Below are 27,762 nucleotides of genomic sequence, written 5' to 3' on the forward strand. Positions count from 1 at the left end.
AGTATATAAACAGAGTGTGTTTGATATATAATGATTCATATCTCCGAGGCTGAGACTTGTGTTCTGGACTCAACTGGCTGGGCTAGACAGGGAAGCGGGACCAATCAGAACCCTTATCCGTTCTACGTGTTTGCGCGTCTTTGGTCCGATCAATAATTCTCTGTCCTCTAATCTGCCGTCACAGTTATAGCACTCATATATAGACAGAAGTGATTGTTCTATGCAAAAAAATATTTTGATAGTCAAGATCATGAGTCAATTGAAGTTAGATCACTATGAAAAACCTGGATGCACTGGACGGCTGTTTTGTGTTAGTATGCGACTCCTCAGCAGTGCGCATCCACAATCCCTCCCCCTGTGAGATTCGAACCCAGGACCTATCGGTTTCATGAATTCAACTAGTAAATTACTATAATATCCACAAAAACCTCTTCCTGAGGCTAAATTAAATCATATAGCCCTATAAACCATGGTAAAATATGGCTAATGTTTCGCTACAAAAAAATAATGCTATTGTGACTAGTTGTTAGAATGATATGAATACATCTTCTAAGCCCAAGAAACCAAATATGAAAGCACATTTTCGTATACATCGAGGCCCTTGTGATTAAGACAAAAAAATCGTGTTAGTCACATGTCGAAATTATGAGATCACGTGATCTACTGATGATAATGCTCAAAATGATTGCAGACTATAAACACTTGAGATAAGTCGTACACGTATTGTAGATTCATGCTAAATAATATGATTATATATAAAACTATGATGTTTATTATGACTAGACGAAGAGATTTTTGGTTAGTGTATTGGAAGATAAACCTTCAGAATAATTTGTTTTAATTTCCTTCGTGAAAGATCAATAAGCCACTATCTAGCATTCTACATCCAACTCTGTCATGAACAATCCCTTAAAGTTCTTTCCAGTTGATATTCATCCTTTACATGTTTGCTTACAAGTCCCGATGAAGTGTGATCTCTCTCCCTACAATTTCTCGTTTCCCTTCAACGCCTTCTCCTAGTTTCAATTGGAAACTGGTTTGTTCTCTCTCACAACAACCTGTTGTTCATGATATCCAGTCAACGAACATTGAGTATCTTGTGTAGACAATTGTTTACAAATACTTGTGCATTTTTGTATGATGACTGTAGTAGTTGTCCAAGTTTCGGCTTCGTACAGTAGAACTATCTCGACGTTCGTATTGAAGATTCTGACTTTGACATTTGTTGACAGTTGTTTTGAGCTGCACATGTTCTTCGACTGTGGGAATGCTGTCCTTGTTTTGCCAATGCTTACATTTACAACTGCATCAAATCCTTCTTGTTCATCGATGATGATGTTCAGGCACGTAACCGTTTCCACATCTCCCAACGTTTCTCCATCAAGTGTGATTGCGTTGGTATTCTCCGTGTTGTATTTGAGGATCATGGTTCTTCCCTTGTGTATGTTGAAGCCTACAGATGTAGATGCTGTTGCTAAACTAGTTGTCTTCATCTGCATTTGTTTTTGTGTATGAGATAGAGGAGCCAGGTCATCTGCGAAGTCCGAATCGTTTAGTTGAATTTAAACTGCCCACTTTCGTCCGTGCTTCCCCTCATATGTGGAGGTCTTCATAATCCAATCAACCACCAGAAGGAAGAGAAAGGGAGAGAATAGACAGCCTTGTCTGACTCTGGTCCTCACCTTCAATTCGTCTGTCAGTTGTCCTCTATTCACTACTTTTCAGTGTAGCCCATCGTATGAATTCCTGATGAACTCCGCCTGCTTTTCTTTCAGGGTTAATGCTATTTTCAAGCCCTAGCAAAAGAGGAGGGGTGAGTATGTAGTTTAATGAAGTTTCATATAAATGCATTTTTTTAAATCTAATTTAATGAATTTAGAATTTAATAGTTGAATTCATGAGTCAAATAAAGTTAGACCATCATTAAAAACGTGGAAGTACTGGATGGCCGTTTTGTCATAGAGTGGGACTTCTTATCCATTACCATGTTCGTGGAATTCGAACCGAGGACCTAACGGTTCCGTTTGCGAACACTTAGTCTCTAGACCACTGAGCTGGTATCCAACGGTGTTCATGTCTAACTTCAACCAATCCACGAATTTAGAATTGTTTATATAATAGATTTGCTAGAATATATAAATGCTAAAATGACTAGCACCCACTGTATATTTGAGTCATTTTGTAAGTTAAATAGAACTGTAGTGATAGTAATAATAAAAACATAAGATGAGAGAAATGAAATTATTGATAACTGCTCTGTCAGAGATTGCATAGGACATGAAATACGGTGAATAAAGTTAAAGAGAATTGAGAATCAGGAAGCACTAGACAGCTATTTTGTTTTAGTATGGAACTCTCTAGTGGCGCATTGTCATGTAGAGGCTAAGCATTCACGCAAACGATCTAAAGTTTCGGGGTTTATACTTGGTGGTGTGGTTGCGAATGCTCACTGTGAATAAATCCCATACGAAACAGAAGCTCTCCATTCATTCTACAACATACAATAACTAAACTATGTTCAGTTGTATCACTTACTGAGATGTTTGGTAATTGCACTGTTTACAGTATTTCTTTCTTTTGTTCTAAGGCATCTAAAATATGCCCTTCTTTCTGTTCGATCAATGTAGCTGCTTTGGCAGGTACACGTAAATTTATAAATACAGTTGGCTGTAACATGAAAGGGGTGCTTGTCAACCTTTTATTGAGTTAATGAACATCTTGTTTTATACAGAATTAATAGTTTGACTGCCGGATAACTTCTGGTTAGCGTAGTGTTCAATTTTACTGCTGATTATGTTTGCGATATCATCACCTTTGAAGTTGAGACTTATAGATATTGGTTTTTTATTGACCATAATTACTTCCGTGAGGAAATGTGAACAAGGAATAATCGAGATGGTGTAATAGAATGATTATAATACTAGGTTACGCAATACTAACTTTCGTCAATTAAAATGCAGACCTTATCATTAGGTTCCAAGTTCTGTAACAGCACCTCCAAAACCAGTAGACTTCATGCGCAAATACGATTCGAAAATCTATCAAATCAAACTCATGATCTTGTGCCGACATTCTCACAAGATCTTCAGCATTTTGAATCCACATTACTGCACTGTAGTCATGGATACATTAATATACAATGTAGTAAGAATAACTTATTACCTAAGAACTATTTGGATCAGATAATGCTCCTGAAAAGAAATAAGGATTTGATCTTAAGTAAGCCTGACAAATAAGCTGGTGTAGTACTACTTGACTGCCAAGAAAATTTGAATAAAGTGAGGTTAATCCCGAAGGATGTTACTAAATATTTCAAACCTAAAGGAGAAATAGACAAAAAACTGCAAATTGAAAAACGGCTAACGGATGTTGTCAAAATCTTAGGTATAAGGGGATAATAACTTATATAACTTATAACTTATATGGTCACATACGTCCAATGAGTTCGATCATCCAGCGCTTATATGGACTACCGAAAGACCATATACCTGGTTTACCGTTACGACCTATTTTGGAGTTCACCATACTATCGAATTGCCCAGTGGTTGGTTGAAAAATTAGAACCATACTTTTCAATGTATTGATTGTATTAAGAACGTTAATAAATCCGGAAAACACATGTTCTCGCTTGATCTTAACTCTTTGTTCATTAGTGTATCTGCCAGGGAAGTCCTACTTACTGCCTTCTCGTGGCGGGGGTGTTGTTTACGAAATCGAGAAGACGAAAAGCGAACGTCCGGCACTTTAATCGGATTTCAAACCAATGGTGTACATGGGCTCCAGGATCCTAAGGAAACAAATGGCGTATGAACCAATGGCTACCATGGGACTGCATCTCCTCACGATGCTCCATTGCCTTATGGGTCAGACCTTAAGGTCAAAGGCTCGGGGAGTGTCCCCCTAAGAAAACTACCTGCTTCGGTCTGGGCACCCAGGCAGTATCACAGCCCTCACACATATCAAATGAGATCTGTGTGGTGCATATGTATTTGGTGTCTCCTTGTAACAATGTTTATGTGTTTAAATAAATAAATAAATAAGTGTATCTTTAACCGAAACGATATGCTATATATATGAGTATATCGATTCTAACAACATAGATCCAGGTTTCCCGACTGATCACTTGGAAAAACTATTGTTATGTTGTACCTTTAATGTCCAGTTTAGTTTCAACATTGAAATATATAGATAAAGAGATATGATCGCGATGGGTTCTCCACTGAGTCCAATTTTAGCAGACTGTTTCATGGAAAAACTGGAAAACGACCAATTCAGTTCGATGATTAATCGATTTCATCTATACGTAAGATATATGGACGACACATTTGTCGTTTGTGACAATAATATTGAATTAGAAGATATCTTACACTCCTTCAACAAATACCACCCCTCCATAGACTTCACTTTAGAAAGTGAGGGAGACCAGTCAATTTCTTTTCTCGATGTGCATCTGATAAGAAAGAGTAACGGTTCCTTAAAATGATCCATATTTAGAAAATAAACATGGGATGGCCAGCTAACCAACTTCTATAGCCGGGTTCTTTTAAGCAGCAAGAGAAATCTCATTCACTCTTTATGTCATCGGATATGTAGTACGGAATGCATTGACGAACTCGCATTCCTCAGGAAAACTCTGACGGAAAATGGACATCCAGACCACTTCATAGATAAAAAAATGAAAAGAAGTAGTTATGAAAAGAAATCTAGTTGTTCCGTTACAAAGAAAAACCTCTATATAATTTTGGAATTTAAAGGTGATTTAACACCTGATGTAATCAAAAATTGTTTAACGACAGCGATTAAAAGAACATTCAATGCGGCAAAACTGCGAATAACGTTCAGTAGCAGGAACTTAGTTCCTGTATCCATAAAAGATAGGATTCCACGTCTGGTCGCCTCCATGTGCATTTACCAGTTCACCTGCTCTTGTGGAGCAAGGTACATTGGCCGTAGCCAGCGCTCACTTTCAAGTCGGATACGGGAACACGTCTCAGTTCGTTCAAATCTATGGGCTCAAGCCAGAACTATCCGTACAAAAGAAGTACGTCCTATCTTTATCGTTACCTTGACCTCGGGTTATTACTTGTTCACATTTCCTCATGGAATTAGTACTTTAACAAAACAATTTTCATATATAGATACGATTGCACAGCTTGATAACAAATTGGTTGAGAATAGATCCCTTTGCTGAACGATGTATTTTTAATTTTTAATGTTTTTTTTTATATATTTGTCAATAGATTTCTTTGGGTAACAGTTGTCTCTTAAGTATTTTTCAACGTTCATCTTAATGAAGTTCCCTTAACTAAGTCTTGTAAAAGATTAAGGATATTCAAATGAAAAATCGATAAACTGATTATAATTATCACCATAACATCCTTATTCATTTCAATCAAATCAAAGTTACTAATGAATATATAATCGCTCAGTTTCATGGATTAGTTAAAGTTAAACATTAATATCGTTAGATACCAGCTCAGTGGTCTAAAGGTTAAGCGTTCACGTGCGACACCGATAGGTTCTGCATTCGAATCTTGCGAGGCAGGATCATGGATGCGCACTTCTGGGGAGTCCCATAAAATAGGACGAAACGGGCCGTCTATCACTTCCAGGTTTTCCATGTTGGTCTATCTTCAATTGACTTATGATCTCAACTATAGAAATTACTACAATCTCCACAAAATCCCTTCTGATACTAATCAATATATGCTCACTAGTGACTGATTTCAAAAGGTATTTCCTGAAGTTCTAGTGAAAAGCAGTGACTAGTGAAATTTAACCGGATCTGCTGTGAGATAATAATAACTCATTGAAGACAATAGTGGATGTATCGCTCAATTCCATGGATTAGTTGAAGTTAGATATTAACATCGTTAGATACCAGGTCAGTGGTCTAAAGGTTAAACGTTCACGTGCGAGACTGATAGATCCTATGTTCAAATCTCGCAGGTCGAGATCATGAATGAGCACTGTTAAGGAATCTTACAAAATAGGACAAAATGAGCCATCTATTGCTTCCAGCTTTTCCATGATGATCTATCTCCCTGTAAATACATCAGACATAATCTAAGATAAACAGTAAAACTATATAAAAGTTTCTTAATCATTTTTAATACGTAATCTGTCTGAATGAATCAAATCATCATTTATAATCTAAAAATATGTTGAATGTCTTTATTTAATGAATAAAGAAACAAAAAAATTACACACAACAACAATTCTTCTGCTGTCATAAACAACATTGAGTTACTGGCGTCATTTTTCATAACATTTAAGATCCATCATATTTTTCATAATGATGAGGAGGAGGAGGATGATGGTGGTGGCGCTGATGCTGTTAGTAGTGATGGTGGTGGGGATGATGATACCGATAATCATATCAAAATTTAGGTAGTTAACCGTATAATGTTTTTTTTAAAGTAAAAAACAAGCAAAAAACATAATGTTTTTTGTTTAGTTTTACATTAAGATGAATGTGTATCCGCTTCATATTATTATTATTCCTTTACAAAAACATCTTAACATTTGAAGGAGACATTGTATGTATTCCATTATTTGATAAGTAGGGATCTACACACTGTTAACATTGGTATGCATGACAACAATGAAGTGACAATTGATTCTAGTTTTTTTTTGTTTTTTTTTCTTTACTGTATGACACATAAATCACTTGTCAAACAATTTTATACGTTTACACACGTAATTGAAGTTGTTGTTGTTGTTTCGTTTGTTTGTTTTTTTCTAAGAAAAAGAAAAAAAGACAAAAGAAAAACTAAATGAGTTCCATATTTATGTATTCCTATGTTTCTACTGGATGATTATTTCATTTTGGTCCGCCTAGAACCATTTCACTAGGATTACACTGACGGTCCAAAAGCCGGACAAAGGAGGAGTGTTGAACATTAGGGTTAGCAACTCTATCCTGTAGAAAATTAACTCGTTACAAAAAACACTAACCAGTCTCAACATACACAAAAGGAAAAGCAAGATTCTCCGATACAACACAACATGCACTAATCGAATCATACTTGACGGAAAAGATTTGGAAGATGTAAAAACCTTTATATATCTGGGTATCATCATTCATGAACATGGTGGATCTGATACAGATGTGAAAGGCACGGATCGGCAAAGTAAGAGCAGTATATCTACAATTGAAAAACATCTGGAACTCAAAACAACTGTCAACCAACACCAAAGTCACAATATTTAATACAAATGTTAAGACAGTTCTATTGTATGGGGCGGAAGATACAAGTGTTTATTAACAGTTGTCTACGCAAAATACTTCGGATCCGTCGACCAGACACTATCAGCAACAATTTACTGTGGGGGAGAACAAACCAGATTCCATCGGAGGAAGAAATTAGGAAGAAGCGCTGGAAGTTGGTAGGACATACATTGAGGAAAGCATCCAACTGCGTCACAAGGCCAGCCTTAACTTGGAATCTTCAAAGTCAAAGGAGAAGAAAAAGACTAAAGAACACATTACGCCGAGAAATGGAGACAGGCATGAGAAGAACGAACAAGAATTGAATAGAACTAGAAAGGAAGGCCCAGGACAGAGTGGGTTGGCGAATGCTGGTTGGCAGCCTATTCTCCACTGGGATTAACAGGTGTAAGTAAGTAAGTACATCGAATGGTCTTCAAATAGATCGTAAATTTAGCAGCTTCTACTTGAAAATATTCATGGTAATATGTATCTCATAATATGGTTACAGAGACTGATCAATAACAGTCCTAAACATCAGTGGGAAGATTCGAGTAAACAGTACTAAGTGAATTCAAACTTCACTACATTGGACATCAGGACTCAGTAGCTAAATGGATAACGAGGTGGAGTTTGAAATTAAGGGTGATAGGTTCAAGTCCTGGAGTGAATATTAACTCTGGGATGCTGCCATATCCATGTGAAGAGTCCCAAATAGTTTTGGAGTCCAGTGCTAGCTACTATACATCTTCACACTTCTGGTTTATTTGTTTAAACTAAGTATAGATTTTTCTAAATGATGGGTGAGACTTTAATTCATGGGCGACCTTTGGTAGGGTGACCTTGAGAGTGTTCACCTAATGACTGGGATCAAATGAGGGTTATAAACCGGTTTGAGGACTTTGAATTATGATTTACAGTTGATGGTTAAGGTTAGGAATTAGACTTCGAGTTTTCATCACGAACTGACATCAGCTACAGTACCAAAACTTTATTTATCCAAATAGGTGAATGAATTTCGCCCCAAAATCCGAGACCTATCAACTTATACGTGATTTGTCGGTTTATAAATTAGTCTCACGTCTCTATACGTTAAAATTAAGAGTATCATCTGTAGTTTCTGGACTTTATCTTAGTGAAATATTGTGTTAGTGAGGTGGAAATGGAAGTTTTGCTAAGAAAATAAAATAACCAAACAGAAAATAAGTCGGTTCTTTATCAGAAGAATATTTAGATGTTAAAAGAATTGTAAAAGATTGCTGTTATTGATGTACAACTGTTAAGGTTCATGAGCAAAGATGGATAGCGGCTAGTAGTGGAATACAGTTTAATGCGCGTTTGGTCCTATTTGGGACTTGTCAGTTGGATGTATCTGCATCTCAGAGTTGATCTTCACTCAGGGACTCGACCCCAGTACCGTTCGCTTCAAACGCCATCGCGTTATCCACTTATCACTCTGGGAGTGAAGATCAACTCTGCGATGCAGGCATATCAAGCTGACGGGTTCCAAATAGGACGAAACGCGCGTCAAACTGGATTCCACTGCTAGCCGCTATCCGTCTTTGCTTAAAACGCTTATGACTTAAGGCTATATCGAGGCAATCCTCAAAGGATGCACATATGCCAATAAGAGACTGATCAATTGCAGTGCTAAATAACAATGGGAAGATACAAGTAAAACTAAACCAGGTGAATGTTAAGGTTTATATTGAAAGAAACTACAATGAAAAGTATACAGATGTAGTTTCAGAAACTCGGTAAGAATAATCACTCTATAGAATGATTCTTGAATCAGCAACATAAGATGTTCATAGGGGGGGTCATTAAAGTGTTTAACCAAAGGGAAACTAGTCATTACACAAAATACATTCTACAATGCTTTGACATTATTATATTGAAAGGAATGAGATTAAAATATGAATAATCTATTCACAAATAACCTGTGAATATAAATTCCCGATCAAAATGTTAGTCTTTCTAATAGTAAAACTATGTTGATCCGTTTATTGATTCAAAAAAACAGGGATGAGATGAAATTCATTGATTTTAACCGTTTCTGTCTTTTGACACCGATTATTCACCAATATTCATGTCAGTAGTTACCTAAATCAATGAACAATATTCAAATTGTATCTATAATCCATATTTATTTATTTGAACACATAAATGTTGGTACAAAGAGGCACCAAATACATATGCACCAAAAAGTCACTTGATTTGTGTGTGACTATGATACTGTCCTAGTGCCCAGACTGAACCAGGTGGTTTTCTTAGGGAGGCACACCCGGAGCTTTTGACTTAAAAGTCAAATCCACAAGACAATGGAGCAACGTCAGGAGATGCAGTCCCATGGTAACCGGTGACCAAAAATTGATTCATACGCTGTTTGTTTCCTTAGGATCCTGGAGCCCATGTACACTATTGGTTTGGAATGAGGGTTTTCCAACTCCACTAGGTGGACTCTCCATGTCCACCAACCCGGTTAAAGCGGCGGACATTCGCTTTTAGTCTTCTCGATTTCGTAAACAACACCCCGGCCACGAGAAGGTAGTAAGTAGGACTTGCTTGGCAGGGGCTATATACGCGTGGCCATGTGAGAGCAATTGGAGAGGGAGAGCAGACTCTCTCGACTTTCGGCCGTACCAGGGCATTTGGGAGCAGAAGAAAAGAAAAATACACTGATAGTTTCCATTGAATATAAATAATTTGATCATCTAATATATAAATGAATTAAGTATACTACCACTTTCTGAATTCATCCTACTTGATACAGATACTCATGTTTTTGTACACGAACCCAATCTCGTACATGAATAAGAAGACTAAGAATAATTAGTAACGAAGTTAGTCGAATGGAAATTTACACCACTCATTTATATATATATATATACTATTGCCTCAAACTACGTTGTCACAGTATACTTTCTTAAAATGAGTAATGAATACCAAATAGAACAGTATTTCAACGTAGGATATTATTTCATTAGGGTTGATCAGTATAATCTTTGTTTTAGGCCATTTAATTCATCTTTAACACAAACTCTTTTTTTGCGGAAACTGATCAGACTTTGGATACACTGTTATCTTTTGGGGGATTAACAACGAAGCTGAGTTAGCAGCATATCGTTATAGAATATATGAATATGTGATAATGTCATTTGTATCCATCTCATTGTGTGGATATAACTTCAACTTAAATAGCTTATCATTAAATAGTACTGTAGTGAACAATCGAATATGTTTAACATAAAATTACAGGACTTGTTGATAAAATCTAACAATCATAAATTAAATACTCAATTTGCAAAACGACCATCAATAGTCTGAAAATGGCCCACACTTCATTGTTCTTGTATTTTCATATAAATTCCATTCTGTTTCCATTGTTTGCTGTTCGATCCTCTTGTCTCTCTGCTGCCAGACACTCTGTTCACGACTAACATCATATACTACTTATGTCAATATAAGTAGCACACATCACAGTATGACTTGATCATGAGTAGGTGTTACCGAACATCTAAGGTACTGATAGTGTTTACTAATGAATATAAACAAACAACAACTTTAACTGAAGTGAAGATTGTTATTTGTAAATCCAATGTTTAGTTTGTAGAGATCTAATTTTATGAACAGAACACGACTGGTGTAATGGAAACATAATTATAACCAACTGTATCAGTAATTGTTTGACTATACCTTTTTAATTAATTGTACCAAAAATACATTTTATCCGTTGTTTTTGACCCTGAAATGTCTCAAGTACGTATGGTAGTCTCACCTTTAAACGTTGTCACGATCTTGGTATTATTTCGTTACCGCAAAGATCATCAAGCAATATATCCTAACTACAAACTACAACTGTCCTTGTAATATTTATCCTACGGAGTGATTTAACCTTGTAAATGGCATCTAATCGATCTGTAGTGGTGATCATAGTCAACTGCAACTCGACACTACCACAAGTTATTAGATTATTTAGTATAATGTCACATTGTATACTTAAACAGATGGATACCAAAAGAATATGAGAAATCCATGAAATAACACTAACAACTATTTTGTTTATTAAACTAATGATCTAACTAGTGTATGAACCAAAAGTTGAAATTGCATAACTCACGTTGAAACGAATATCCATCGTTTTAGAAAATGAAATGAAATCAGAGATTGAACTTAATACTTCAAAATAACAATAACTGAGACACTTCCCTAGAACATAAGAAAACCATATTAGTAATAACTACAGTCGGATTACTATATGAAATAAGTAACACAAAAAGGAAGATATACTTCAATGATTATGTAAACATCAACACATTTAATGTGACTGATGAGTCGAAAATAAGGAGAATGGTGCGTACTGAATTCCACTGTTAGCCAAAATCCTCCTATTAAATATCAAACTTGTGATAGAAGGACTATATCGAAACAATCGGTGCAGAATGCATATATCCCAGCAAACTTACTTACGCCTAGTGACTCTCGCGCAGGAGCATGAGCAACTCACCAGCATTCTACATCCAATTCTGTCATCGGCAATCTTTTCCAGTTTTTTCCAGTTACTATTCAACCTTCTCATATCTGCTTCCGATTACCAGCTCACTGTGCTATATTGTTTTCCTCTTTCACGTTTCCCTCCACAATTTCAATTTAGTACTTACCTCGTGATGCAGTTTGATGATTTACTCAATGTATATCCTATCCACTTACAACGTCTTTTCCTAGTTTCAGTTGGAAGTCGTACACGTATTGTAGATTCATGCTAAATAATATGATTATATATAAAACTATGATGTTTATTATGACTAGACGAAGAGATTTTTGGTTAGTGTATTGGAAGATAAACCTTCAGAATAATTTGTTTTAATTTCCTTCGTGAAAGATCAATAAGCCACTATCTAGCATTCTACATCCAACTCTGCCATGAACAATCCCTTAAAGTTCTTTCCAGTTGATATTCATCCTTTACATGTTTGCTTACAAGTCCCGATGAAGTGTGATCTCTCTCCCTACAATTTCTCGTTTCCCTTCAACGCCTTCTCCTAGTTTCAATTGGAAACTGGTTTGTTCTCTCTCACAACAACCTGTTGTTCATGATATCCAGTCAACGAACATTGAGTATCTTGTGTAGACAATTGTTTACAAATACTTGTGCATTTTTGTATGATGACTGTAGTAGTTGTCCAAGTTTCGGCTTCGTACAGTAGAACTATCTCGACGTTCGTATTGAAGATTCTGACTTTGACATTTGTTGACAGTTGTTTTGAGCTGCACATGTTCTTCGACTGTGGGAATGCTGTCCTTGTTTTGCCAATGCTTACATTTACAACTGCATCAAATCCTTCTTGTTCATCGATGATGATGTTCAGGCACGTAACCGTTTCCACATCTCCCAACGTTTCTCCATCAAGTGTGATTGCGTTGGTATTCTCCGTGTTGTATTTGAGGATCATGGTTCTTCCCTTGTGTATGTTGAAGCCTACAGATGTAGATGCTGTTGCTAAACTAGTTGTCTTCATCTGCATTTGTTTTTGTGTATGAGATAGAGGAGCCAGGTCATCTGCGAAGTCCGAATCGTTTAGTTGAATTTAAACTGCCCACTTTCGTCCGTGCTTCCCCTCATATGTGGAGGTCTTCATAATCCAATCAACCACCAGAAGGAAGAGAAAGGGAGAGAATAGACAGCCTTGTCTGACTCTGGTCCTCACCTTCAATTCGTCTGTCAGTTGTCCTCTATTCACTACTTTTCAGTGTAGCCCATCGTATGAATTCCAGATGATGTTGATGATTTCCTAAGGTACACCATGGTGTTGAAAGAGGTTTTGTGAAGTCCTCCTATCCACACTGCCGAATGCTTTCTCATAATCAGAGAAGTTAATGTATAGCGACAAGTTCCATTCTACTGGTTGTTCAACGATGATCCGTAGTGTCACGATTGTCCTTCTGAATTTTTTAGTGATACAAATATGATCGATCTGATTCTCTGTAGTGTTATCCAGTGAGACACATGTTGCTTTTTAATGTATTTGTAGACGAATATTGTGCCATCACTAACCATTTCGCTGAGTGCACATAGATTTGTAAATCTTCCATCATTATCGTTTCTTTCTCCCAGTCATCCCATATCGACTCACCACATGTTCATATCCGGTGTTGTCCATTCCGACTTTGGCGTTTAGGTCTCCAAACAGAATTGTCGAGTATTTTCCTGAGCATTACGCTATGATTGATTGCAACCTCCTATAAAACAGATGTTTATCGTCGTCATTGTTATCATTAATTGGTGCATAACACCGGATAAAATTTATTGTGATTCCCTGATTCTTTGTTTTGAATGATGCTTAGATAGTTCTGAATCCGTGATATTCCCATGGAATAAGTGCCTTCCGTGCTTTTCTAAACAGCATCATATCAACTCGTTGTGTGTATGGAGCATTTTCTTCCTTGTGATCAAAGTACAGAAGCATCTCTACCGAATCTGACCTTTTCTGTCAAGTTTTGGTCTAACGAAATCCACTTATTCCAAACACCATCAAGTTATATCTCTTCATTTCCGTAGCTAACCCAGCAAAGATTGACCAAAACTCAGTCTTAAATATAAGCATTTGAATAATTCAAATTGATATGATAGTTAAACAATAGTTTACTGCACACAATTACAAGAGTCTACTTTCATTAAGTTCAGAATGGAAATAAATATTGGAAAGGAACTTATTAATTAACTAGTCAGTAAGGTGTGTTTGTCAATCCAAAACCCTAACCAACCACATTTATATTCACTACAAACCCTTATATTTATCTTAGCTTATTTTCTGGTAAGTGTTTTTTTAGCGAGTTAGTGTTCTACGGGATGGGGACGCTAACCCCATGCCCAACCCTCCTCCTTTACCCGGGCTTGGGACCAGCAGTAACTCTGGAAGAGCTTATTAATACTCTTAATATATTTTCCTTCTGATTGCTCAGCCAGGTACAAATAATGCTAATTATGCTTTAGCATGACTATAATTTATAAACGAATCAATCAGATTTAGGATAATAGGTCTTAAATTTTAGCGCGAAATTCACTCATTCATTTGATCAAATAGCGTCTTAACATTTTATTTGATGTCAGTTCGTGATAAAAAAAATCATAAATCTTACTCATAACCTTAATCATCAACTGTGAATTATAATCCTTATTCTTCAAACTACTTTATCACCATCATTTAGCCCTAGTAAATAGATAGACACTCTCATGGTTACTTTGGCATCATTCGTAGATCTTCCATAAATTATAGTGTTGGGATATTCAGAAAAATATCCCAGAAAGATTATTCTGTTAAGTCTAACGCTATTCTTGGACTTGAGATGGTATCATTTTCCTATTGGTCAATATTTATCTCACATGTCGTTTCCCTACTGGTCAATAGTTATTTAACGTGTCATTTTCCTGTTGGCCAAATCTTGTACAAGTGTTATTTTCTATTTTATGGTACGATTTGGTCTGTTTAATTGGTATATAAGCAGAGTATGTTTGAAATATAATGATTCATATTGTAGAGGCTGAGATTGATATTCTGGACTTCACTGGCTGGGCTAGACAGGAAACAGGGCCAATCAGGACTATAGACTGCTCATACGGTTTTACATGTCATTGATCCGATCGATAAGTCACTGCTCTCTAATCAGCGCTCACAAGTTATAACGTATAGTCACACGTTTTGATGGAGTTTTGTTCTCTGAACTGGATGGTTTGGTCGTAGAGCTTTCATTGTTCTTCTGAACGACATCATCATCAGCATTAATTTCAAGTAGAAGTGAAGTGTTCGTATTATAGTCACACTTATGCTTTTATTCTTGTACCCAGAATATGGAACCCTGTTCTAATGGATATCAAAAGATATTACTTAATAATCTAAATAAATTTACTTTAGAAATGGATTCACATATTTAATATCGTTTATTTTTCAATGTATTTGTCATGTAATTTATAAGCACATTTACAATAAAAAAAGGAATTGAATGGGTAGAAATATTAGCATAAACAAATTAATGATCAAATGACCATTTAGTAGAAATTATAGTCAGTTTTACCTTTGACATTATGATTGTTATTTTCATTCATATTTTCAGTTAGTAGTATGATTAGTAATAGTAGTAGTAGTAGTAGTAGTAGTAGTAGTAGTAGTAGTAGTAGTAGTGGTTGTAGTATGATTGGTAGTAGTAGTAGCAGTAGTAGTAGTAGTAGTAGTAGTAGTGGTAGTAGTAGTAGTATGATTAGTAGTAGTGGTAGTTATTAAATAAAATGCCTAAAGTTTTGATTAGAAACAATTTTCTGTTTTTGGAAATACATATGATAAAGTTATAAAACCGGAATATAGAACATTAATGAAGTGTAATTATATTGGGTTTTGAATTGTTCTCTGGAAATTCTGTTACTATGGTTCTGTTTGTGATTGTTACAGGTGTTGGTATAGTTTTTGTTATTGATGTAGTTGTTGTTGTAATTGTGGTTGTCATGAATGATGATGTAAAAGATATTGTAGTAGTAGTAGTAATAGGATGTTTAGTTTTATGAAAATCCTCTAAGAACTGATAAACTAAACGTTGTCCTTTGACTTTTCGTAAAATATTCTGTGCATAATAATACCTAGATGAAATATTATAATAACAGAAAAACAAAACAGTAAATATAAGGTTAAGTTTCGCGTTGATCTTTATTTGTACTCAATATATGTCCCCAAATGCCCTGGTACGGTCGAGGGTGGAGAGAGTCAGCTCTCCCTATCCAAATGCTCTCAAGTGACCACTTGCACACAACTACTGACAGAGAAGTCTTACTCACTGTCTTCTCGTAACACTACTGTTGTTTACAAAATTGAGAGAACGAAGAGCGAATGTCTGGCACTTTTAACTGGTTGGTGGATATGGATATTCCACCTAGGGGAGTCGGAAAACCCTCATTCAAAACCAATAGTGCACATGGGCTCCAGTATCTTGAAGGAACAAATGGCGTATGAACCAATCGTTGGTTACCGGTTACCATGGGACTGCATCTCCTGACGTTGCTCCATTGTCTTGTGGATTAGACCTTTAAGTCAAAAGCTCCGGGTGTGCCTCCCTAAGAAAACCACCTGGTTCAGTCTGGGCACTAGGACAGTATCATAGTCACACACAAATCAAGTGACTTTTTTGGCGCATATGTATTTGGTGCCTCCTTGTAACAATGTTTGTGTGTTTAAATAAATAAATAAAATGTAATCAATTGATAGCTATTTATTATTCCGAATATAGCACATTAATTAATTAAATTCACTTGGTATTGTTCGTTTGAATTTTCCCATCGGTGTTAAGGACTATAACTGATCAGTCTCTTATTGGCATATGTTCAACCTGTGCGGATTGCCTCGATATACCCTTAATTCACAAGCATTATAAGCAAAGATGGATAGTGGCTAGCGAATTGGAATCCAGGACGCACCTTTCGTCCTATTTGGGACTCGTCAGCGGACGAGTGCTTAGTCCTAGATTCCACTGCTACCCACTATCCATCTTTGCATATAATACTTTAATTAGTTCATTATAAGCCATGAACTTAAGCTTCAAACTTTAATGGAACTTGACAAAGATCAGATTTTCTCCAAGTTAAGATTCTCAGATATCAGTTCTGGTGTAAAACTTGTTACGAATGAATAGAAATCGATTAAGTTTATGAACTGATCATTTCAAAGAAACTAGTATGGTATTCTATGCAAAAGTGTCGTTAAAGTTTATTGGTAGATTAAAAAAGGGAGTTAACACAATGTAAATTTTATTTTGGAGAGTATGATAGAATACGAAAAAGTAACTCAAAGTTTCGGGATAATAACATGTTTTTATAAATGATATTACATAGTGAAGGATTAACCTTATATGGTGGTTGGAAGTAGTCAACAGGAAACCCTGAACCCGAGTTTCGTGCTACTTGGCACTCGTCAGCAAGGTGTACCTGTATTCTTGAGGGAACTGGTGCTCCCTGACGGATTCGATTCCGTGTCACCTAGCTTCACAGTCAGAGACTTGGTCAATAGCATTCGACCTGCACTAAGAAGGAATTGATACACATGACATTGATCACCACCCAGTGATCAATCAATTCGGATTAACCTTTACGTAACCTGAGATAGATAATTCATCTGGTCATGTTATTTATGTATAAATATAATGAAATAATCATTCTGTACTCTACTTACAAGAAGGTGATAAACATCTCTGAAGATAATTTTGTGTCTAGAAATTGAATACCATTATATGTATATTCTTTTGATAACTGTCTACCTTGATAATATGAAACCTTTTTAAGTTCTTTAGATTCCTGTTAGCTTTTGAGGAACTTCATTTCTTTTTCATAAGCTCTTAAATAACTGACAATCTAGTTCGTTTATATGATTGTGTTTAGGTGAACGAATTTTCTCAGTTCGGAGTAAACCATTTGGATTGTATACATTTATATGGTATCAGAATTCTAACTGTCAACCGGGTGATTTTTCATTATCAGTAAGAGGTTGTGGATATTTTAGTAATTTCAATAGTTGAATTCATAAATCGATCTAAGCTAGACTATCATTGAAAACCTGGAATCACTAGATGGTCGTCTCGTACTAGTATAGGACTCCTTAGCAGTGCAAATCCACGATCTCACACACGGGATTCGAACCCAGTACATTTGGTCTTGCACGAGAACGGTGTAAATGTCTAACTTCAATCAGTTCATGAAAATGCGCAACCATCTTCCATTGTCAGAGATAAATACCTGTCTCTAATTGATACGGATTAGCTGCACAAGTCACAGTCTCGCACTAGGACATCGGCCGATTTATGATTTTAATCAGAAACTTAACAATCTCTACAACCCGATACTGATAATTACCATGTGATCACTAGTGACTAGTTTCGTGAGGGAATTATCAGAGTTCCAGTAAGAAGCTGTGACTAGCGGAACTAATCCGTGTCAAGTAGAAATACGTATTTACCCCTGACGATGGAAGATGGTCGCGCATTTTCATGAACTCGTTGAAGTTAGACAATAACACTGTTAGATATCGGCTCAGTGGCCTAAAACTCAAGTGTTTGCGCGCAAGACATAAGGTCCTGGGTTCGAATCCCGCGTGTGAGGTTATGGATGCGCACTGTTAACGAGTTCCATACTAAGACGAAAACGACCATCCAGTACTTTCAGGTTTTCAGTAGTGGTCTAATATCGACCAGTTTTTCATCAAATCTCTTAACAAACAAACAAAAATATAGTTGAATATAACGAAATATATTACTACATTGAAAGTGTACCATAGTACTTACCTAAGAGCTCTACCCATTGTTTCATAATTCATATTTGGTTTATGCTTATGTAAACCCCATAAATGTGCAACTGCTGCACTATTGACTAATTTAAACATATTTTGTGATTTATCTACCCAACAAATCAAATGTGGATTATATTCAGATTTATTAAGCAGATAATATAAAAATTGTGATAATTTAAAAGGAGATCGTTTCAAAGAGAAGGAACGAGATTTTAGATTGAGTAATTTATCATGTACTGGAAAATAGCTTTTAGGAGATGAAGTTGTAGACGATGATGATGAAGCTGAGGATGATGATAATGACGGTGAGAAGGAGAAACATGACGACAATAATGAGGAACTCGTGGGAGGAGAATCTGGAGACATAAGCATATCTGAGTTGTTATTATTATCTTGGCTCAGATTTGTTTGATATTGATCTGGTACCAACGGGGATTTATAATCTGAAGATGACAAAAAGAAGAAATATATTCATACACTGTACACATGTTTATACTGGCTGTGTGGAAGGTAACGATATTTCTGACTTTCTAGAATCTACAATGATTGAATGTTTCTCTGACTTTCAATGATATTTTTGATCATGGAGAGTTAACTGATAACTGACGGTTATACACTTTAAGTAAATTTTGCCCATTTAGAAATTATGATTGCCAGATAATGGTTTACATTATTTTCGCTTCTTTTTGGAAACGAGGAGGCAAGGAGGCATATACTTACATTGAAATTATCCGTGTTAACCTAAAATCATAGTTTAATCATAGTTTCAGACTTTCTATTTATTGATGGTTGGTTAATAACAATAAAATATTGTTACACGACTCCCAATCGTTGTTACTATCTTGACTTAGTGGTCGGGCTTGCCTATTGTGATGAACCAATCGGGCTATACTGGCTCGGACAATTGTTCCTCAAAGTTTTACCATACCAGACAGATCGGGGGAACAATGGTAAGACTAAAAGCAGCAAACAAAAGTTCCAAAGAAGTCGTACTGCTCACTGTACAGAGGTGTGACAGCAGTAAAGTGTTTCCTTCAGACAACCAGCATGACAGCGGTGCCTTCCCACAAGGAGAGGTGGGGTTAGAAAATTTCGACTCTAAAAATGCACACCTCGTCTTATCCCACGGATATCCGTCTCCAGCGGTAAGGTCTCAGCAAGTATGTGGATTGGTTGAAGTTAGACATTATCACCGTTGGACACCAGCTCAGTGGTCTAGAGGTTAAATGTTCACGCGCGAGATCGAGAAGTCCTGGGTTCGAATCCCACATGCGGGATTGTGGATGCGCACTGCTGAACAGTCCCATATTAAGACAAAACAGCCTTCCAATGATTTTAGGTTTTCAGTGGTGGTTCAGCTTGGATCGATCCACGAATTCAACTATTAAAGAAATATGTCTAAATAAAGTTCACTCATAACATGCTTTCCTCTTATTTTTCTGAAGTTCTTTACAAATTGAATATAACACTCTCTTCCATGACCGGCTATAGTTTTCATTTTACTCATATGAATATCAGACATCAGTAACGTTTTTCTAACTGAAAGGCGGACACCTTAAATGTACTGGAATATGTAAATTTCAATGAGGATTTCATTAGAATTTATCGAAATTCCCTAAAATTGATACCTTAGGATTACCATTAACCACTGCGGTGAGACTCTGACTTATCAATGACCTTTGAGCGGTGTTTAAATGACCTAGAGAGTGTCCACCTAACGACTAGGACCAAATGAGGGTTATAAACCGGTTTGAGGAATCTAAATTGTGATTTACAGTTGATCTTTAAGGTTAGGAATTAAATTTAGAGCTTACATCACGATATGACATTAGCTATAATGCCAAAACTCTATTTAACCAAAAGGATGGGCGAATCGCGCGCCAAAATTCGGTATCTGCTATCTTATACCTGATTGGTTCGTTCATAAATTATAATCTCACCACCAGTGCATAGAGACTTAATTTTATGTCTAATATACATTTCTTAAAATGTAAAGTTCTGTTATTTGTAGCCCTAAAATGATTAAAGAATAATCTACGTTTCTGGAGCATTCATGTAATTTGGTAAATTCTTGAAATAACTTCGCTGCAGCCTACCCTAACAAATTTAGATGCTGTATGTGAGTCAGCGCAAGACAGATGAAAATCGTTCTAAAAACCATTGAAGTCTCATTTATGATAGTGTGTGTGATATGTTAAACATTTTATTATACGGTACGAATACTGTAAAAAGATATTTATTTAGCCCATGGTCTTTCATTATATAGCTATACGAATTGAGAGTTCTGGTCAATCCTTAGTTCCTTGATTCAGATATAATTATTATTTACATCTTACATCCAGCTGACGAGTCCCGAATAGGAGGAAGCGTGCGTCCTGGATTCCACTGCTAACCACTATCCATCTTTGCTTAAAAAGCTTATGACTTAAGGCATACTGAGGTAATCCGCACAGGATGCACATATGCCAATAAGAAACTGATCAATTGCAATCTTAAATAATAATGGGAAGATACAAGCAAACTACACCAAGTGAGTTTTTGATTGAGATCATGAACTGATTGATGTTAGATCACCATCGAAAACCTGGACGCACTGGAAGGCCGTTTTGTCCTACTGTGGGACACTTCAGCAGTGCGCATCCAATTGAATTTACGTTCATTTTTTTTGAATTATTTTTATTCCTTTCTCTTTAATACCTTTATTTGATGTCGACTTGATTCACTACAATCAATCTCTAATGTTCCAAACATTCTGTTACTACTCCCATCTTTACTCTAATAAGAGTGTTATTAATTTGGTTTCCTCACATTAAGCAGTTGAAGTATTATCCTTCTGTTTAATATACAAATATAAAGATAAGTTTGTTTGAAACAATAAAGTGTATACTTGTCAAATTAACAAACTTCAGAATCAAACATAAGGAAAACAAAATATCAGTACAAAAGAAAACTGCTGATAATGACGTATTTAAAGAGAGGTGAACCAGGAAATCAAAACAGTCAACTTCACCGCTGATCTCCAAATGAATCTACAAATACTTTTCACGGTGTTGAAAACTTAATCTTGACAATGGATGCCAGCCCAATGGTCTAAGGGTTAAGCGTTCGCGCGCAAGACCAATAGGTTCTGGGTTCGAATCTCGCAAGGTGGGGTCGTGGATGCGCACTACCGAGGAGTCCCACAATAGGACGAAACGGCCATTCAGTGTTTCCAGGTTCTCCATAGTTGTCTAGCTTCAATTTAATCATGATCTCAACTATTAAAATTGCTATAATATCTACAAAAACCCCTTCTGGTACAAAAACAGAAATATTAATAAAAATACTGATCAAGTGGAGACTATTTAACCGATAGAAAACTTTTTCCGAATGTTTTATCAAGTGTTTTAACTTTTAATTATTCTGTCTTTACTATTTTCAAACAGTCAAGTTAATTCATTACAACAAGAATAAGTGTAATTGCTTATGAGACCGAAAGGTGATATAAAATTATAATTGATTGATCACTAGTTGATGACCAATGTCATGTATATCGGGTCCTTCTTAGTGTAGATCGAATCCTACCGACCAAGCTGCAATGTGGCCACAGGTCTAGGTGACTCGACATTACGTGCACCATCTTTAGATAATATGGGGGTTGGGGGTAGTTGACAGGAAACCCTGAATCTAGGTTAATTGCTACTGGGTGCTCGTCAGCGAGGTGTACTTGAGGGAACTGATGTTCTCTGACAGATTCAATCCTGTGTCACCCAGCTTCACAGTCAGAGACGTTACCACTCAGCTATCCGGGCAGTGACTGACCTTCTGTAGGACTTACATGTATTCACAATTGATTGATCACTGGTTGAGGATCAGTGTCATGTATATCAGGTCGTTCTAAGTGCAGATCGAATCCTACCGACTAAGTTGCAATGTGGCCATCATAGTACTTGACTGGTAAAAAAACTTCCATCTAAATATCACAGATAAACCCATTTTTCCTCTAATATTTAAATCCGTGTTATTGAGTATCATACAAATTTATGTCCATAATTATTTATTCACAGTTAGTGATAGATGAATTATAGATCTGGATTGGATTCCCTATCACTTGATAGTATTAATCATATTGAATAAAGCAGTCCTAAACATCAGAAGAACTCTTTTACAAATGATTTATAACTAGTATGAATCCTGAAGTACAAAATATCATCTTACAATATAAGTTTCATACCACAATGTTAACGAGGTTAACTTAGTAGATGTATCAACTCACCTGAACCAATGGATCTCAGTGGGTACCGAAAAATAAAACTCGGTATTAAGTGAAGTCTCATTATTGAACAATTGAGGTAAAAAAAAATGTGAATCTCATTATCCCATAGCAATTAATCATTTAATAAACCACAAGATCATTATTTAACTTCACGGAGGTGAGTATATTACAGATCAACATTATACGATTTCTAACCCTTCGCAGTCATTCAAATAAATCATGTACAAATTCTAAGATGGTTGGGCCACGTGTTACGTATGCCCGAACACTGATTACCACGACGTCCAATGCTAACCGGTGTTCGTGATGGTTGGAAGAAAGTTAGGGGCAGACAAACTAAAACGTGGCATCAGTGCTTGAAGTCACTAACTTCTAGTCTGAGCCATGTTTGGTAGATGCAGACTACTTGGTTGGGGTCCGCATGACTATCGGGACCAATGGTTGGAGACTCGGTGACATGGTTAAGAATCGATCACAATAGCGTCAGTGTATACACTCTCTGTCTTCCCTTAAACTAAGAGATTAAAATCGCTTCATATCTTTCTTGCTATGAACTAATTCTTTCTTCCTGTACTATATCCTTATTGCAATCTTTCTTTTATATATTACCACCATTGAATTAACTACTTCTATGAATACGGTGTTCATCTTGTTGTGCTAATTGGTGAGGTGCAGCAACTTGGACCGATGCATATATGTGCCTGGTCCTATGTTGTAGCTGTTTGACTGGCTGAAATTCTAAGAGTTACGAAATCAGTATTTCATCTAAACTTTGATGATGTAATGAAGCCAGTTATTTAAAATCATTATAAACAAACTAGTTAGTTATTATGACAATTAAGTTGTATCTGTTAAACAGGTTGAAACATGTTGTTAGTCTTTTTATTTATCATTTTATACTTCATTACGCCAAGTCTTTTGAAGATAGAGTAGACTAAATTAAATCTAAGTATTTATACATTAAAAATACTAGAATGAAACAGCCGTCCAGTACTTCCAGGTTTTCTATGGTGGTCTACCTTAATTGACTCATGATCTTAACGATTAAAATTACTATAATATCCACGAAAACCCCTCTCTGATTATAATCATCATATGCTCACTAATGATTGGCTTCAAGAGGTATTTCATGGAGTTCTAGTGAGCAGCTGTGACTGGTCGAGTTCAACCGAGTCTTTTATGAGATAGTAACTCATTGATGACAATGGTGAATGGTGGCTCAAATTTGTGGATTGGTTGAAGTTAGACATTAAAACCGTTGGTTGCTAGCCATAAAAGTGGTCTAGATGTTAAGCGTTTGAGTGCGAGATTGATAAGTCCTGGGTTGGAATCTCACAAGGTGGGATCACGAATGTACACTGTTGAGGAGTCTCACAGTAGGACGAAACGGCCAATTTTTCCATACTGGTCTAGTTTCAATTGACTCATGATCTCAACTATTAAAATTACTATAATATCCACAAAAACCCCCCTACGATTATCAATAATCCTGTAAGTTCATATAACCCAAAATACAAATTCGATCATCCATTTTAACTTCGTTAAAGTATTCAACTTATATTCAGTTGAAGGAAATCTGATAGTCACTGTTAATAGTTCTTAGAGTAGAGACGATAACTCTGATTATGATAAGATATGTGACAACAACTTAGAGTTAACCGTTATTTGGAAAAAGAGTTTAATAAATAATCAAATTATTATCAGAAGGGGTTTTTGTGGATATTATAGTAATTTTAATAGTTGAGATCATGATTCAATTGGAATTAGATCACCATGAGAAAGCTGGAAGCACTGGATGTTCGTTTCGTCTTATTGTAGAACTCCTCAGCAATGCACATTTCACGATCTCGCCTCACTTAACCCAAACTCAAAACCTTCAATCTCGTGTGTGAACACTTAACGTCGAGATTACTCAGCCGATATTCAATGGTGTTAATGTCTAACTTCAATCAATCCACGATATTTTACCATCGTCCATCATTGTCTTTAGTGCATTACTATCTCATAACAGACTTGGTTGAACTCCACTGATCATGTCTTCTCAATAAAACTCCAGGAGATATCAATAGATCCTGGATTCCAATGTCGTTAGGTAAAATCGTGGATGTGCACTACTGAGGAGTCTCACAGTAGGACATCGACTGATTCCAGGTTATTCTTATTATTATTATTATTATTATCATTATTATTATTATTATTGTTATTATTATATAATTAGACTTATCAACAATTCAGTTCTACCTGTAGATGATCGTCTAGATGATCGAATACATTTATTTGATCCAATTTTATTTCGCATCATATTAATCAAAGATTTTTTTGTATAACTTTTCAATTGTTGAATATTTGAACAATTCAATTTCTTAATTCGATTTTCATTGAATTCATTACTATTATTCAATTGATTATTCATTGAATAATGAACATCTTGATTATTACATAATAGGTGTATATTATAATTATCCTTATTATTATTTATGAATGTATGTTGTGAATTTGTCATAAATGATGATAATTCATTCATTATAGGAATAGGAATTGAAGTGAATGGAGTATTTCTTAATTGTTGCTGTGGTTGTTGTTGTTGTTGAGGTTGTTGTTGTTGTGGTTGAATAGAATAATGCATTGTATAATTATCAGATGATATGAATGATGGTATTGATGTGAAATGAATTGAATTATTATTATCATGATTATCATCACCATCATTATCCAGTTTTGAAGATGATATTATTGGCAATGATGATAATGGTGAAGACGACGATGACAACGACGACGACAACGTCGACGATGATGATGACGACGATGACGATGGCAAAGATAATGATAATCCTAATAAATCAATTGATGATATATCATGATTTTTATTCACAATAACACGTAAATCTTCAGCTTGTTCTAAATTATAATGATCATCATTATGTTTATGCATATTATTATTATTTATATGATCTTGATATAATTGAATGATATGAATATAGTATAATAATAATAATTGAATACATGATTTATCATTGTAACAATGAAATGATGATTGAATCATTTGTAAATCATTGAAAAATTTATTTAATAGATCTGAATTCATTTGATGATCATTGAAATCCATGAAATTGATTGATAATAGTGATTGATACAAATAATTGAACACTAGACAACAACAACAAAAGAGAGAAAAAGAAAAAAGAGAAAATGATTGGATAGATACTAACTGTATATCATCAGTATAGGGTTGAGGAGATGATTAAATATTTTTGATTGAGATCATCAATTGATTGATGTTAGACCATAATTGAAAACTTGAATGTAGTGGACAGTCATTTCGTCTTATTGCGAGAGTCTTCAACAGTGTGCATCCAAGATCCTACTCGTGGGACTCAAACACAAGGTGTTCAGTCTCGTGTATGAGATCCAGCAGTCTAACATTAATCGATTCATGATCTCAGTCATAAACTAGTCGTACAATTTGACAGTTATTACTGTTTGTATATTCCTGGTCTATCAAGTGAAATTGTATTCCAGAACTTTTATACATTCCTAAAATCAACTTATATAGAAATAGATGATACTAGATAAGTGACTATAATTGGTATCATTAAATAACAGTGTGATATTATAAAACTAATTTGAGTGATAGAACAACTTTTAACCATCAGTTGATATTTCTTACTTATCTACACCGTGGGATTATGATAATCTACATCACGAAGCAAGGTCTAACATGGAACTCTGAAGGGGAATAGAAAAGAGGAAAGCTGAAGAACACATTATATAAAGAATCGTAAGTAGACATGATAAGGATGAATAGTAACTAGAAAAGATTTCCTAGGACACAGTTAGATGAAGAGTACTGGTAGGCGGTTTATATTCTTTCACGACGTTTGATGACAGGCATGATAAACATGAATAGCAACTGGGAAAAACTAGGAAGGATTGTGCAGGATAGAATTGAATAAACAGTACTAGTAGGCAGTTTATGCTCCTCCATGCGGAAGGTAGTCCCAGGTGTATTCTATTTCAAATAATACATTTAAAATCATTCACAAATAATCTTACTTGTAACTTGTTGTATTTGATTATATTCTGTATGTAATTGTGTTAATAATTTTCCTGTTGTAATTAATTCATCCATAATCAATTTATTACATAATGAATGTTTATTTGGATCATTTAAATGTTTATAGAATAATTCACATAAAAGATTTCTTGAATTATCCATTCAATTCTTTTACTAGATGATTATGACATTATACATGGATACTTAAATACTTGTGAGTAGTATTTATTAATTTGAAGCATTAAATAAGGATTTCCAATGAATGAATGGATTACACAAAATCAATCATATGTATATGCATATATGTATATATATCGAGAGAGAAAGAGAGAGATTACGTTAGGTAAAATGGAAAATGATTACTATGCCGGATTTCTCTATAGTGTTAGTCCGTCATTTATAATAATAAGAATAAGAATAGTAGTATTTGTAATGGACAATATAGTAATTGAAATAAGTAATATGAGTCAGTAAATATAAATCGTATCCTTTCAAGTACTCATGCACAGAAGCATTATATGCCATATGCATATATATATTTTTATATATACCTATAAGAATACAGACACGCCAGTTAGATACAACCATTTGAGTAAGTCATTATATAATTGTGCTTATGATGATTACGTTTTTCTATCATCAATTTTTTTGTTTTTGTTTTGCTTGTTTAGTGTTAATTTTTACTTATAAAGTAGTATTAATAGAGAGAATAACGAATCAAAACGGATTCAATATTGATGATCATAATCATTACCATAAATTTAAAATTGCAGTAGCACACAGGATAATGACACTTACACCCCTACATAGATATAGATATACACACAAATTCATTTAGATCTCATCCTAAGGACACGTTTAAATATTTAAGTAAGCTATTCTCATATATATACATATATATCTTCTATAGTTCTGTAATAGG

At 35.3% G+C, this 27,762-nt stretch overlaps 1 protein-coding gene across 1 annotated transcript; it reads right to left on the reverse strand.

The window, feature by feature from the left end:
- Positions 1 to 14,611: 14,611 nt before the first annotated feature.
- On the reverse strand, positions 14,612 to 27,334 carry EIP74EF (Ecdysone-induced protein 74EF). Its single transcript, XM_051215260.1, has 4 exons — positions 26,840 to 27,334; positions 25,028 to 25,933; positions 18,527 to 18,974; positions 14,612 to 15,839 (listed from the first exon to the last, which is right to left on the reverse strand). The coding sequence occupies exons 1-4, from the start codon at positions 27,000 to 27,002 to the stop codon at positions 15,575 to 15,577; spliced, it is 1,782 nt and encodes a 593-aa protein (XP_051068460.1). The 5' UTR covers positions 27,003 to 27,334; the 3' UTR covers positions 14,612 to 15,574.
- Positions 27,335 to 27,762: the final 428 nt, after the last annotated feature.

The sequence above is a fragment of the Schistosoma haematobium genome, chromosome 2 (assembly GCF_000699445.3).
Source record: "Schistosoma haematobium chromosome 2, whole genome shotgun sequence".
In the NCBI taxonomy this organism is placed as follows: Eukaryota; Metazoa; Platyhelminthes; class Trematoda; order Strigeidida; family Schistosomatidae; genus Schistosoma; species Schistosoma haematobium.

Excerpts from the sequence above, each read along its gene's own strand:
- EIP74EF (XM_051215260.1), bottom strand. The coding sequence starts at position 27,002 with ATGGATAATTCAAGAAATCTTTTATGTGAATTATTCTATAAACATTTA. Across the intron at positions 25,934-26,839 it reads TCAAATACAACAAGTTACAA|TGTTCAATTATTTGTATCAA; the intron begins GTAAGATTATTT and ends GTTGTTGTCTAG. Across the intron at positions 18,975-25,027 it reads ATCTAGACGATCATCTACAG|ATTATAAATCCCCGTTGGTA; the intron begins GTAGAACTGAAT and ends TGTCATCTTCAG.